A 15,795-nucleotide genomic window follows, 5' to 3' on the forward strand; every position below is an offset into this window, starting at 1 on the left:
GAGTGTGCTCATTCTGCCATTGGCATTTGCCCATGCTGATATACTGCTGTTGCTTTCTAGTCCTTTGGTGAGGTTTGACGGAGAAAGCCCACACAGAAGGAAATAAGAAGAGGGACCAGGAGTAGACACTGGGCTCTAATTACTTCTGTGTTCTCATGTAAGTAATGCCTCATGGACAGGATATGAGTTCAGAGACATTTCAAGCTTCTGATATCCCATGCAAGGAGGAGGAAGTCTACCATTATTTCATTAATTAGAAAAAGAAAGGCCACTCAGAGCAAATCCTGCCCTTTGGACAGGAGAAGCAAAGTAGTTCCAGAAATTTGAACTCATTTTTGTTGAAATGAACTGTGGGCTTATGCAACTGCATGATAAGCTTTGCTTAGACAGGCTATTTGCAAGCACCCAGCCCTGAGCCTGGTCACTCCATCTGCTGCCAGCTCCTGCAGCAGCCTTGAAACCCCACAGAATTGTACTCATGTCCCTCAGGCCTGATCTGCGCCATTCATGAAGCCTTCACGAAGGAGAGGAAGCTCAGCAAAGCCATTTAAGCCTGTGGCATGGAGCACAGCTCAAAAAAATGACAGTATAGAAGTGATGGACAGGGAAATAAATGTACCTTTTCTTCCTGCAGATCTGGTCTGGCTCAGGGAATACGCAGGAGTAGGTTTCAGTGGACAGAGTCAAGGTTAGTTAGTTAATACCCCAGGATTCCCAAGAACTTGTATCTAAGCGTATGTAGAATTTAAAACTATAAATCTAGAGAGATGTAATATATGTAGAGATGCTGTATATATAACCTCAAAAAGGGGACAGTACAGAAGTGAGGGACAGGGAAGCAAGTGTGTGTGTATATAGACATACAGACAGTGGATACTTTCAACAACACCAAGGGATCAGTTGTCAGAACTGTTTAAGCACCAAGCACTAGTCAAGAGACACATCATTGCTGGCTGTCTTTCTTTCTGTTAGAAGTGATCAGGAAAATGGGCTGCTCCAGACCAAAGGACCAAGGGGTCTGTGGGTAGGTCAGGTACTGGTGTATTTCCTGTTAGAGACAAGCAAAAATAAGCAGTGTACATGAGAGAAATTATTTCCTTCTGCTGTCAAACAGCACCAGGCCTGCAAACAGAAGTCTGCACTTACCCTATGGCTGCTGAGAAGAACAGCGGGAAAGACAGATGTGCTGATGATTCCCTTTACTGCATTGCATCTTCCTGGTGATACTAAATCCCCCCTGTGCCCCTGCCCCACACAGGTGTCCGTGCAAACAAGGGATATAAGAACAGCCTCTTTTTTTTTTTTTTTTCAAAAGATCCTTTGATCCTTCTGGGCATTGGTCTTTTCATGATTTTCATATCTAGATTTCCGTACCTTCCATGTTTCCATCCAAAGAAGAAAATAAAGGAGATAGATGATTAACATGGTTTTAAAAATCTGCATTGAGCTCATTATATTAAAGCTGAAGTCAGGCACCAAACAAGTTGCTGCTACAGCTACACAGATAAAGCTGCCTGGCAGAGGTTCTGCTTCCACCACCAATAAAGGGTTTTACTGTTACAGATTTTCTAGGGCTGAGGAAAATAACTGATAGCAACAAAATGTCTATTGGCATGTAATGGCAGGGCTTTATTCTGTAATAATAATCTCATTCTGAGAAAAGCTACAGCCACCATCAGTGTTTAAAACATAGTGCAAAGGGAGGAGACAGGAAAAGGGTAGCTCTGGAGCTGTGCTCCCCTTGGGAAATGAAGTTTGGTGAGCAACTCTCCACAGCAGATGACTGTGCCACCTCGTGGTTTCAGTTAGTGTTCAGCTCTTAAGTATTTTGTTTGTATTTTTTTTATATGGATGTCTTCCTGTAAATGACAGATCTAGTGAAAGTGCAAGAAATTAGTAGTGTGAGATAGGCAGTAGGAGTCAAGAGCCAGCTCTAATAACTATAGTTGCTGTTCCTCCCATTCCATATTAACCTGCCTATATGCCCAACTCAACCTACTGGCTTAAAGGGGGTCAAACACTTGGTACAAGGTTGCCTGCCGTGCTGGAGGCAAGGCAGTTTATTCTTGGTACTTCTTAACCTAAAATCTTCAAGGTCAGTTAATCTTTGGTCACTGCAGTTGTTTTTTTAATATATCACCTGAAACTCTATCCCCTTGACAGCAGAGGCACCATCACAAACCATCACCATCTCCATGCTGCTTTTGCCCAAGCCTCCTTGATGTCCAACATGCCTGCACCAGCTGGATCCTACTGCATCCTAGGAGGACACATGGGAGAGAGAGCTCTATAAAGAAAAGGCCAGCATCTGTTTCAGTGGCTTTGAGCTTGAAGTGGAGGGCCCTAGGACCAGGCTGTGTGCATGGACAGAGGCAGTCTGCCCTGTCTGTATGTCAGATGAACAAAGGCAAGGCCAGCAGAAACACAGAAGGTGATCCAGCCTGTGAAGTAAGGTCACAGAGCCACATCAATCACAAACAGAAGAAAAGCCACAAAATCTTTTGGCTTGCAGTGTGACCTAAATGATACTGAATGCTCAAAGACCAGTCTTTTCTCTTTAAAACATGCCACTTGTCCTAAGCAGTGTTGGCACATATAAGATGGGCAGGAGTTGAACTGCCATTAACTCCTTTTGTTGTTGTTTAGGTAACTAAGCAGCCAGGCAGTGAGCAGAGGGCTTGGTTGTCCTGGTCAGCTGGTTACAGATAGTGAAACCAGCAAAAGGGAAAAGCTGAAATGAAAACAAACAAGCAAAAAATCACTCCCACACTTCCCTAAGAAGAGGAGGAAATTCTTCATGCTGATTAGCTAACTTGAGGAAGAAAAAGACCCACATCAACAGATGCCACCAGGTGCCCCAGCCAGTCAGGAGAGCACCTGTGCACTGACCTGTAAATGCATGTGTCCCACTGCAGCTGAGACTTTAAAGGGTGATGTATTTCAAACATCCTGTACCTTGGGATGTTTAAAGATTTACAGAATTTGCTGGTAAAATTTCCACTTTCAACTGAGGCTCCTACTGACAGATGTGGACATCTCTTACGAGCTTAATTACCTTTTTTTTTAAGGGTCTGTTACATAGACAGCTTCAACAAAGCCATATCGGCATTCTTCCATTCAGGAAGAACACCATTTAGGTTAAGATGGTAAATTTCACAAATCTGAGACCACCAACATTGACTAGAGAAATCAAGACCAAACTAGACTCATGGGAACTAGTCTTGAAGTATGTTAACCATAAACACATAACAAAAAGTTATTAGTTAAAAGATTTACTTTGACATCCTACAGCATCAATTTAAAAGATACCATACAGTTAAAAAAAGAAATACAGAGCTGAGCAGGTCTAATCAAAATACAGAGATTATTCCTTTGTAGTGTAACATTTTTGATAAGGTTATGATGCTGACAAACTTGTGGGAAGTTCTATAGCTAGCTAACAATTGTAATTCTAAGGGTGCTAAGCTTTTCAACCAATCTTTTAACCTATTTGTTCTTGCTGATATTGTACATTTTAAAATAAAAACCAAGGACACAACAACACTGCCCTTATGCTCCGTCCCTGGCAGTGTTCAAGGCCAGGTTGGATGGAGCCTTGGGTGATACGGTTTAGTGTGAGGTGTCCCTGCCCATGGCAGGGGGGTTGGAACTGGATGATCTTGAGGTCCTTTCCAACCCTAACAATTCTGTGATTCTATGATCTAAATGAATTGTGATACTGGCTGATTGTTTCTACTGTAGGTGATGAAACAGTTTCGCTCATAAAAAGGGCTGCTAACTGAATCTTTTAAAAGTATTTATTATAAAACAAAATCTACAGAATCTATAGTACAAATGCAGAGTCTGTTATCTGTACAGATATTTATACAAAATACCAGTTACTTCAAACAAGACTTTGGTTTTGTTAATATAAAGAAACTGTAGTTTCATGACCAGAAAATTATTAACCTATAATGGTCTGAAGTGATCAAAGCCTCAAAGAAGTTTTTCTTAAGACAGTGTTGCCAAGTTCATTTGTATGCTAGAAAGTCCGGCTTGAAAAAATACTTGGTAAAGACTTTCTGTAACACAAGACAGATTTTATGGCTCTAATGAAAAGTACTGTAGTGAAAAGCTGAAAATAGCATCAACTTAATCCCCAAACACATCAGTGTCAGTGACTGGATTTTTTTTTAATGTTATGTATTTTTTACAGGTGTCGAGACTGCTGTTGGAAAAGGTATGAGTGCATAAACCAGAGTTCACTTGAAATACTACATTTGAGAGAAATTCCAATATATTACAAATTCAAGACATGCATGCTCTAAAAATTCAGTTGTCAGCTTTCAGTTAGTTCCAAAAGTTTTTATGTATTTTAACTGAAGAGAACCCTAAAGATGATACAAAGTTTTGTTAAAACCAGTGGAGTACATTTTACATATGATTTGGGGGCACTTGTGATTTAAGGCTTCTTTTTTTTTCCCCAGTTAATATAGTGAGCTCTTTAAAACATGCAAGGCACTGAGGTACTGGGTTTGGTTGTCTTTTGTAGTGACAAATGCTACAAAATGATACACATGCAAAGCTGTAATTGTTAGGCTGTTTGCAGCATACACATTTTAATATAAAAAAGGTTGTGTGAGGATTTTATTATAAAAAGTCTTGGTACTCTTTGTATATTCATGTACATTTACAATAGCAGCAATTGTGATACAATTAGGTAAGTAAGAAAGCAGTCTGGGTTAGAGTTTCTGAGATTTGTGCTCCAAATTTCACATACACCAGCACAACAATCCTCCTATTTTCAACAGCTTATGTTTTATCTCTATAGCCTGATGAATTCTCTTTACAGATATTGTGCTTGTAGTTACAACCAAAATACTTTCCTACTTATTTAGGCACTGCAGGATCTTCGTATGAATAAAACTGGAATATCACTCCCTTGTCAAACACAGCTACCTTGGGAATACTGTCACAGGAGCAGCATCATTTTTATTTGGAGAAAGGTGCATAACTGGGGAGTATTTGCTTTTCAAAAATGTGAATGCTGGTGAATTAGTCATTTACTCTAGCTGTCCAACTTGCTTTTCTCCCCTAGTAAGTCCTTCTAGGCACATTCTCTGCACATATTTTGTGGACCTATTTGGGAATTGCCACTGGGGTCTTCCATCCACCAGGATTCTGTGTTGGCTGGAGAGAACCCAGGCCCAGACTGCCGAGGTGGGCTGAAGGTTCATGCTAGGAACAGCCAGGATGTGGCAGCATGCCATCACAGGTGGCAGGAGCACTGTTGGCATATCAGGACAGGACACTGAAGGATTTTGTTGTGGAATGCAGAAGCCATTTGTATCAGACTGGTTTCCATCTTTCCTATCAGCAGGCTTAACACTTATCAAGGCCAGGTTGGACAGGGACTTGGGTGACATGGCCTAGTGGAAGGTGTCCCTTCCTGTGGCAGGGGGGCTGAAACTGGATGATCTTGAGGTCCTTTCCAACCTAAACCAGTCTATGATTTTATGATTTAAACCCAATTTTTCCTTTTTTATTTTTTTTTCCCTCCATGGAAGTATATTATGGCAAAAGGCCCACAGCATAGTTGGCCAGCCTCAAAATATATAAATAAAATAAAAATACTCTTTACAGAAACCAGAGTAAGTGTTCTCAGGAAGGAGAGCTAGAAGACCTGACAGGATGGAAAATAGCTATGTATATTAATATTTCTTTTAACATGTGGTAAATACCTTAAGCTGTTGAGCTGAACTTAGAGTAGCTAAAGAAAGGGATTTTTGCCCTTAATACTGAGCAGAAAATATTGCAATTCCTAAGGGAACAGATGCAGAACCAGACACTTTCCAGCATTTAGGATTCAGCCTTCCCTGAATCTTCTACAGACAAGCCAAGATTATGACAAGGAGTCCACTCATAATTCATAAGAGCCATAATAAAACATAGAAACAATTGAATAACTGATCTGTAAAAAACTACCATTGACTGTGGCTTGTCTAAGGCTCTCTCCACACATGGACATTTATATAATGTCCTTCAGCACTGTAACAGCAAATATGTTACTTCCAATTCAGGGCTCCATGCCAGACACTCTTGTGTGTTACTACTTACTGGGAACATGCTTGCCTTCTGTTTTCATTTCCTGACATTAATGGCTCTTACTTGTAGTACAATTATAAGCACAACTAACTCACTTGGACTCAACATACACTCCACCAAAATGACTGACATAGAGAAGATTTGCTTCTGAAAGTGCTAGAAGCAAACAGGACACAAAACTTCTGTGGTTTGACTGACCACAATTGTAAAGTAATACAGCGTGCTACAGAGTCTCTGATGAAGGGTACCACAAGAGCTCTCCCTAGGAAAGGGATCTGACCTCTCAGGGAATGGAGGAACATTCCTGTGACTGCCACACCAGCCCAGTGTGAACAGATCTTACTGGGTGCTCCCATTTCCAAATCCTTTTTCACTGCTGTACATAGAGCTTGAGAATTTCAAAAGCCCCAGAATCGAAGAGGTATTAGTTGACATAAAAATGGAGATAACTCAGTGGGTCCTAGTATACAATCTTCTAGACATAAGACAGAAAACAGGTCTAGGATAAACTGGCCTCGATATTTCCAGAAGGCCCATCCTAGGTGTGTAGAACATGTGTAGAGGGAAGAGACCATTTGGTTGTTATGCTGAAAAGAACCAGTTTTTAGGGAAGTGCTTGCACTTTTTGCAAACCAGAGAGATCAATGTTTATTATTGAAAATCAAACTCACTATTCCAAAAGAAGAAACTTATTTCAGCCTTCCTCTTTAGAATACGATTATGGCACTGTCTCATTTTTAGACTTGGAACACTTTGTATTATAACACTATCCTAAAGAAAACATTATTGGTCATAGATACAGATTTAGTGTTATCTTAGCCTAAGTGCTCTTTAGCGATCTGTCTAGACTTAAGAAAACTTAACCACTAAGACAGCTGGGAAAGTGCTAATGAAGTTTCCGTAAAATCATCCAGCAGTAATGAACAAATTAATTACCTCCATTGCAAACGTCAGGGTGTGGTGGCTGTTGACCAGAGTAGATGAAGTAAAGTCAAGCTATAATATACACAAAACTTTTGCTTGCAAGTAAAGTATACTTCACTGTTGAAGATCATGACTTGTCCATTTACCTTACAGCTTCACACTGCTGCTACATCTGGCCTGCGGACAGGATAAATCCTGCAAAACAGAAGACGACCCCAGCAGCAGCTTTCACAACTGCACTGGAAGGCAGGTAAGGTGCTCCCTGCTAGGACATCTCTGCTTTAAATCTAACACAGAATCAATCATATTGTTTGCCTGTTACTAGCCGCATTCCAGACACAGTTCTGCATTACACCCTGAGCAGTTTCAAGTGCTAATATGCAGTCATATTGGGCACAGAAAATAGTGGCTGAAAACACTGATTCAAATACTCACAAACACATGGGTTGCCCAGTCACATGCACCCCCCTGCAGGCTCTCAGGGGAGAAGTCAGCTTTCTCATGGACAGCTTTTGAACTGTTAAAACTATGCCTAAACCTCACCAAAATGCAACTCTCCCCCATACATTTCCTATTCAGCCACAACTTGTCATATGCATTCACTAATTCCCTGCAAGTCTTTCATCATGAAAATGGCACCTACTTTCTACAGTTTTGCCTGAAAAGTTCACAGGATGGAAATCACCAAGAGCACTCTGAGGACACTTCTGGAGAAAAGTAGCTCCTGTCACTCAAATTTTCTTTCTGGTCTTTTCTAGCTCCAGGAGGCAGTCATCCTTTTAAAGAATATAATCTACAGCAATGAAGAGTTATTATTTAAATATTAGATAGATTTCTATACAAATTCTTTTTAGAAGAGGCTTTTAAAGTCAGTCTTATGGAGCATTGTGGGGCTTAAATTCTGACCACCAAACTTCCAAGTGCCTCAGAGGAGTCAATTTCCCAGCAAACATCAGCAGCAAGAGGCTATGAATGCTCAACTGAAATCAAAATGTACATGCCCGATTTACCCCATTCAGTAAATTCTTCCTTCCTTCTGAATATCTAAGCTCCAAAAGAATTTGACTCTTACAACAGTTTAGCTCTCAGCAAGAACGCTATTTTCTTGGACTCAACTCCAAAGTTTGGATAAAAGTTTTCTGATACAAGTCTCCAGATGAAGTGGTTGGGATTGTTACAGATGTGGCTTTTTAAAAGGATCAGTGGTTTAATGAAAAACAAAACAAAAAAAACCCAACCCAAAACAATGTAGTTTTGCATTCAGTGTCATGACAGCGATACATGAAAATTAACGTGGTATGTCTCTAAGCTAGAGGTGTAACATGAAACAACTAAGCTAATGAATTAATTATAAATGGTGAATAATTATCATGTTGAAAATTACATATGATAAGAAACTGGTCTACCAACTGCTGTAATGCAGAACAAGTACTTCTTTATGGGATCAATGTAGTACATAAAGTATCTTGTGGATCTGTACTAATTTAGTTGACTGAAACATGATCAGGTGAGAATTGCTTTGTTTCACCAAATCATTAACAGTTGTTCAGAGACCTGCTAAGAGTAACAAAACCTGGCCTTGTCCCTGTTGGCATACTACAGAATTACTGGTGTTGATAGGTGATGGGGAAAGAACACATTCTTACAGGTTAAAGCTGTAATCTCCAATTCTGTATTTTTCTCCACAAAAAAACTGTGGGCGTCGTCTTTGTGCTCAATGTCTCAAACAAAATTTAGACAGGAGTGTAGTAAAAGCTACTTTAAGAGTTTTAGCAACACACCAGTGGCAGCACAAGTCCTGTCCTCAGGAACAATGCAGACAGAAAGAACAGATCTGGACTAATAAATCTGAAAGCACAAACCGGATCAGAACACCTGTGGTCCCAACCCCTCCACCACCATCACAAAGACCTCTGTCCTGGAGTTGCACAGTTCCTCTGATGTGCTCTCAAGTAACTTGCTAAAAAGACCCCAAACCAAGTACAGTTTAAGATCAAACAAGAACAAAGTTTGCATTGTTGCCAACAATATTAAGGCTGTCAAGAGCCCAACATATATTATTCAGCAGCTGGAGAAACAGCTGAGAATCTACATATTCTCAACTTCCCTCAAATGTCCCAAGCAGGCACTCACATTATCAACATAAGAGCTGAATATATGAAGTGCCATAAAATACCCAATCCCTTTTGTTACAGAAAAAGAACAAGCAAAGCAAAAATTTATCTTCTGTATTTTGAAAGGGGCTGATCCTAGCCACCATTCCCTACGTGTCTTTTTGGTAGGAGTTGGGAATATGAGCACTTTGTTTTTCATGATGTCCTTAGGTTACAGCAATTTGTATTAGAGTTTATTTTCTTTATTTCAAATCAATTAGAAATAAGTATTTGTCTCCTATCCTCCCCCTCCCCCCCACTTTTTCTATTTCTAAACCTGAACTAATTGTGTGGCTAATTTTTATGAGATCTAACTGTTTGAATAGCAGATGGTTTTGCTTTGAGCTACACAGATGCCATTTTCTACAAACACCAATTAGAAACCAAATAACTTTCCCCATTTAAATGCATGAAAGTGACCATATCATTCCTTTTTGTAACATCAACATTAGAAATGAAGTCAGTCTCTGGTCAGTCAATACAAGTGAACATCTCAGAGACCTGTCACATTGAATTAATGGACTTTTGGAAAAAAGAGAACTTGCCCTGTATTATGAGAAGCAGCTGACTATTACAGCCTCTTCCCAGATAGTCATCAAAGGAAGGATGACGGAATTTGGTTTCATCACAATTCAAACAGTGAGTCTGACCAAATACGCACTTTTTGCAGACATTTCTCATAGCTTAAATACCACTTTACTTGCCCTTTCCTCTAACCCACAGGTCAATACAACTGCTTCTACTACCATTCACCCACTCAAGTGGGGAACTGACTGGTGCTAAACCAAGTTTTTTAAGGCTGGTTATCTTTTTTAGCTTGAATCATTTCCAGAACTAGCCATGTGCAGTGGCACTGACATGAGGCATGACATGACAGCTTAACTAGGCCTGTGAGACTAGTTAAACTGTAAGGTTTGGCCAAAAGAAAAGTTCTTCCAGTTCAATCCTAAGCAAAAGGGGAGGGAGGTTTGAAATCTGGGTCTCAGTCAGTTCTGCTGAGAAGCATTCAGCTCTTGTGCAAACAGGTGCATCTAAAGGTTGTGACCATTGCATGTGTTCTCCCAGTGGTGGGAAGGGGTGAGATACTGACAATTTTATTTAGACATCTTTTTCTTCTCTGCGAATAAACTTGCACCTCTCTTTAGACTCTTCCACAGGCCACTTTGCTTTCTTGTCTCACATTAATAAGAAGAATTACATACACTTCACATGTAAGAAGGTGACTTAAAAATGAGAAAAGGCTCAACATTCCCTCCCCAAATCCTTTGGAGACTGAGTAATTTTCATGACGTCAAAAAGGCAAATATGGCACAAAAGAATGGAGCTTAAGTTAAAAAAATCAATTTTATAAATATTCTTCCTCTGTACAATTTTTCACAGCCCCATCCCTCCCACCCATTTTTATTCACATTTCTTTTTTTTTAAATTCCCACCCCAATTTATTTTTAAATCATAAAATATATATTTTAAATCTGTTCATATTTTAAAATATTTACAGGAAGAGTTCCTTCTGTTGAGGTCATGAGGAGTCTGTACAAGGAGAGGGTGGAGGGGGATAGAGGTGAAAATAGCTTCGTTCCGTGGCAGGAGACGGAGGGCAACTTTCTTCTGCTGACATGTACTGACTGCGAGGTGTGGGTGGTGGGGGATAAGGGTCTGAGTCTGAATTTAAATCGATATAGTATTTGTTGGCCTTCCATCGACTAGTAGTATAGTCACTGTCACAAACATCTGTGCTGCATGGGGTTGTGGGTGGAGCTATCCCTCGTATAATATATGGCCTGCGGAAAGAAAATAAAACAAACAAAACCCCACATACATTAGTTGCAACCTAGGGAAAAAAGAAAAAAAGACAGATTGGAAATAAGTAGCTCTGTGTCCTCAGTCAGGATGCCTGCTCATGAATACTATTGTGAACCTTAATTCATGTTTTCTTAGGGAACCAGCAAGAAGTACCTGAACTGTGTTAAATTTGATTGGCACAACTACAACTACCCTCTGCCAGCAGTACATTTTTCCGGCCCCTGACCAGCCAGAGGAGACCACCAGGACCATTTAGCCCAGTCACTAACAAATAGTGTGATTCATCAAAGAGTTTTATGAGGAGCTTGAGGAACTGAACAGAAACCACCAATTTTCTCAATACAAGATGGTAAGGGACTTACATAGCAATATAACCTACATATATTGTATTATTACTCAGCAACACTGTATTGAAAGGCACTAAATGCTGTCATGTCAAAACATGAACATAAAGCCAATGTTTAAACTTAAAACTGGCATAACCTCAATGTAAATGGTCATTTATTAGGAGAAAGAAAGTTGGGATTTTTTAACAAGGTAAAGTCTGCTTAAGATCCAAAACTAAAGGACAGATCAATAGAAGATTTATCAAAACTTTTTATGAGCTGTACCTGTAAGATCTTGTGGTTGAAGGAATGTTTGAAGAATAAAACATCTCTGCATTATACAGGGAGCGATCGGTAGCTGGGGAAGGAGGTGGGTTCAAGATCTAGGAAAAATAGGAAAAAGTGTAAAAAGTTTGGATTAATTCTACAACTACTTCCTTTGAAAATATTATTTATGCCTTCACCCTGTCACTCATCCTTAGTTTCCTCTCCTTGGTGCTTGGGTGAATTAATGCATTTTTAAAGATCATGGAAGTTTATTATGAGGCTTTACTTTGGGCTCGTGTACACTTCAGGCCTTCAAAGTTCTCTCAGTACATGGCATTTTCTTCCTTGCCACATCCATTTATTACACTGGAAGGCTGTGGTAAAGCTGGAAATGAGACACAGTTTTGCTGAATATCAGTGTACTTTGCTGGATCTAAGGACTGATGTCATCCTCAAGGAAACAAAGTCTGTTCCATTCCCAGCCTCTAAACTAACATCCAGGTTAGTAGCAGGATCAGGAGGCCAGGTTCCTTTACCATAACTAATACAACTCCATCCTTGCCTGAACACTGTTTTACTGTGGTTCTGTAAACACTTGATTTTGACACAGTTCACAATGCAAAGAGCCTAAGAGCTTAAAAATAGTTACAGCCTGCCCTAGCCTGTGTGTGCGTATAGAGTTGCCAGTAACCCTCACATTAGGAAGAGTTTGTTGCACTTTAGAATCCTTTAGGATCCTTCCCATAGCAGGAAGCAGAACCTCTGACATGACCAGCAGGATACTGGCCTAAAAACAAGGAGTGCACTTCATCCCTTCCAATGTGGAAAATTACAGTATTGCTACTGATGTAGGGCCTTGCTATTGAAGTGAGTATCTTGTACACATCCAGTGCTGGGCATTCTGCCAAGCCATGGCCTGCCACAGTGACCATGATAGCATCCTTCCTCTGCCTCTGCTCTTCCCTCATTATAGTAACTGTAAAATCACTGAAGTGGAGATCATTGTTTTGGTCTTCACTGTGCAGTGTCTAGCAAATGATTCCTAGCCGCTGAGTTGAGCATATCACTATTAATCATAGAATCATAGAATAGTTAGGGTTGGAAAGGACCTTAAGATCATCTAGTTCCAATCCCCCTGCCATGGAATGGTTTGCACTGGAAGGGACCTTAAAGCTCATCAAGTTCCAACCCCCTTCTACAGGCAGGGACACCTTCCACTAGACCAGGTTGTTCTAAGCCCCATCCAACCTGGCCTTGAACACTGCCAGGGATGGGACAGCCACAGCTTCTCTGGGCACCCTGTGCCAGTGCCTCAGCACCCTCACAGGGAAGAACTTCTGCCTAAGATCTCAATCTCCCTTCTCTCAGTTTAAAGCCATTCTTTCCTCTTTCAAGATACATGTAAGAATTTTTATATAAATTCAGCTAAGTTTTTCTGTTCATCCTTTTTAGTGTGGCATTGACACACCAACCCAGTATTAGCAATAAATTCTTCAGCATGTTGCAGAGATACTGATGAAGCATGAGGCAAGCTAAATTAGGAAGGCTGCTGACTTCTGAACACCTGCTAGGTGGACAAGCTGCTTGATAACTTCATTGAGAAGGTAGTGCAAGAAATAAGTAACAGTTTTACCTTATAAATAGGTAAGCTCACAAGCCTCTCTTTTCTATTCTTGCCCTTCTTAAAGGGGAGAGATACCCACAAAGTATGTGGGCTCCCAAAAAATCACCTCAATAGCTAGCAGATTGACTCTGCAAGTTTGTGTCAACAGAAGAGTGAGTGCATGTTTTGCTTGGAATCACTAAGGAAAAAAAATTACATGACAAAATGCTGGCTAACAGTATGTAATGTTTCTCCTACATATTCTTAAAGAATAACTCCTATTCATGGCTTTGAATTCATTCACAGAAATGGGGACTAAAATTCTTTCACTTCCAACAGCTAGAAGCCAGAAATTGAGCTAAATTACAGCTGAAAAAACCCAAGCAAAGTAATTCCTGCTGGTACAAGTGTTTTCTCCCAGTGCACACACTTGGTTTTCTCAATCAACAATCGATGCTATCTGAACAGCAAGCCAAGCTTATTTCTTATGCATTTGCATTCCAGTCCTGTTGTGCCTTGTTTGTCTTTTTATTCCATGTGTGCCTGCAGAATTACACAGTGCAAAATGTCATTGGGCCACTGACATCAGAGTTTACAAAGAACAAAGGAGGTGACATCTCCAAGGGAGTCAAGAGATAAGAACATAAGTGCCCAGGAACAACCCAGCTGAATACCACTCCAGCAGCAAAACATTTTAGATACCGTATAGCATTGTGTAATCCTCATGGACTACAACAAAGTCCTATCATAGAATTCCTTGGGTGTCAGACTGTGCCTGTAGATTAGAAACAGTAATACCTTAGAATAACCGTAGCATAAAATTTCATCTTCTCTTTCTTTAAAAGTGGGAGGTATTTAACTCAAAGGTATATTTTCAAGACATACCTGTGGGTAGAAAGTGGCTTTAGTGCTGGATGAGCTACTTGAAGAGGCTCCAGTAACATGGTTTCTGTCATATAAGGGGGCACCGCTGCTTCCTCCCATGAGACTCATGGAGCTGATCACAGACTTTCCACAAGAGATGCCTGCAGTGAGACAGAGAGGAAAACAAGGTTAGGTAAACCACAATTCCATCTACCAATGCAAAACAGAAAACAAATCCACAGCTTGGCAAACCCATGCAACACTACTGGTTGTCACTTTGGGAACAGTGTTTTATGTAAAAACAAGGAACAACATATTTTGTAAAGAAAACACCTCGCTCCCCCACCAATTAATGTCTCACTGCAGCACTGAACTCCTCACGACCTGCTCTCAACACCCTGCTAGGGAAAGGAATCTCCAGAACAGTTGATCCAAACTTTTCATCCAAATTGTTAACTAAGAAATTTTCCAATTAAATCCAGGTGTTTACAAAAAACCATTATACACTGCCCAAGAAAAAAAAAGCTAGAAAAAACAAGCTATAAAGTTTTCATTTCCATCCAAAGAAAGTTAATTGCAAGTACATGAACAACAGCAAAAAATCATTATTTTTACTAAAAAAAAAAATAAAAATCAAAATCACAGCTTAACCTGAAACCAGCAGTGGCACAAATAAGGAATCCTGGGTGACAGGAAGAGGGAAGACAACATTCTCCAATCAGTTTTGCTGCAATATACACCTAAATCAGATCATACATTTTGAGCTTCTTCCTGTCAGACTACTCAGTGCTAATGAAACAGTTTAGTTTGGGAAAGTTTCAGAAAAAATCAGATGCAGGAAATAGTTATTACAAGCAGAGTGGCTCTATCTAAGATCAACATTCATGACTAACTGTTTTGGAACTGTCATGGTATTAGAAACCTATGTTTTTCTTTAGAATGAACAACAATGGTAAAATTTTCAGCTGCTGTAACTTGTCAAAGCAATATGGATTAGAAAAAAAAGAAATACAAATGGGAATTAGAATGACAGCTTGGTTAACACCTACAGAGGTACAGACAAAAACCACTGATACATGCTTTAATTAAAAAAGCTTCAGTGTGAAGTCCAAATTAGAACCCTGCTGCAAAGATTTCACTTGCAATGATTTCATCCTTAGATTTTATTTCCTATCACAAAAACCTTTCAATAACCATAAAAACATACTTTAAGCAGGAATAGTTGACCACAGCCAGTAAAGTGTGAGAAAGGCTAAACCTAAGTTACATCTGGCTATCTTCAAAGCCATGGCTAGAAGAAAACAACAATTAGCACATCTCACAAACTTGTTTAATACGAAGAAGTGCCACATCTTTTAATTTGTCTTTAAGTTTATCATCCATCTGATTTCAGCTGACATGAAAAGCAGACTCCAAATACTCTTAAGTATGGATTTCCTCTATTGTGACCCCGTCTGGCAGGTTTACAGATGAACATTTACTTTCCAGTTTCCTGAACAGTATGAAGATAAATTCTTTCTTCTCAGGGCTCTATAGTTAAGACTTTGCTATTTCCTCCATGAAGAGTATGTTTTACTTTGCAAAATGATCTGAGGTGCACCCTTTAAGTTTTTACTTTGAAGTCTATTTGAGGTTTCTGGGTTCTTATTTATTAGCTGAATATCCTAAGCTTTTATGTATACTTCAAGTCTTCCTTCGATCTCAGCATCATAGTTGCATGCACTTCTCCAGCAGGACAGTTTGAGTCCTTTGTGAGGTAGAGAAGCTTTGC

The 15,795-nt window shown here is 39.9% G+C and overlaps 1 protein-coding gene and 1 long non-coding RNA gene across 4 annotated transcripts in view; one reads left to right on the top strand and one right to left on the bottom strand.

Moving 5' to 3' along the window:
• Positions 1-4,876: 4,876 nt before the first annotated feature.
• On the top strand, positions 4,877-11,537 carry LOC115946777 (uncharacterized). The gene is made up of 3 exons (XR_004080804.1): positions 4,877-4,985; positions 7,162-7,258; positions 11,100-11,537. It is a non-coding gene; the product is annotated as an uncharacterized lncRNA (long non-coding RNA).
• The window catches only part of LRP5 (LDL receptor related protein 5), a 132,290-nt gene continuing 126,981 nt past the window's right edge, over positions 10,487-15,795 (bottom strand). For all 3 annotated transcript variants that reach the window (XM_034065091.1, XM_034065090.1, XM_034065092.1), the window contains exons 21-23: positions 14,046-14,185; positions 11,576-11,673; positions 10,487-10,942 (exon numbers count right to left, since the gene is read on the bottom strand). In XM_034065091.1, coding sequence (XP_033920982.1) covers positions 10,681-10,942; positions 11,576-11,673; positions 14,046-14,185 — 500 coding nt within the window. In that variant the 3' untranslated portion in view covers positions 10,487-10,680. The remainder of the gene's footprint in view (positions 10,943-11,575; positions 11,674-14,045; positions 14,186-15,795) is intronic.

Source organism: Melopsittacus undulatus, chromosome 8 (genome assembly GCF_012275295.1).
Source record: "Melopsittacus undulatus isolate bMelUnd1 chromosome 8, bMelUnd1.mat.Z, whole genome shotgun sequence".
NCBI lineage: Eukaryota > Metazoa > Chordata > Aves > Psittaciformes > Psittaculidae > Melopsittacus > Melopsittacus undulatus.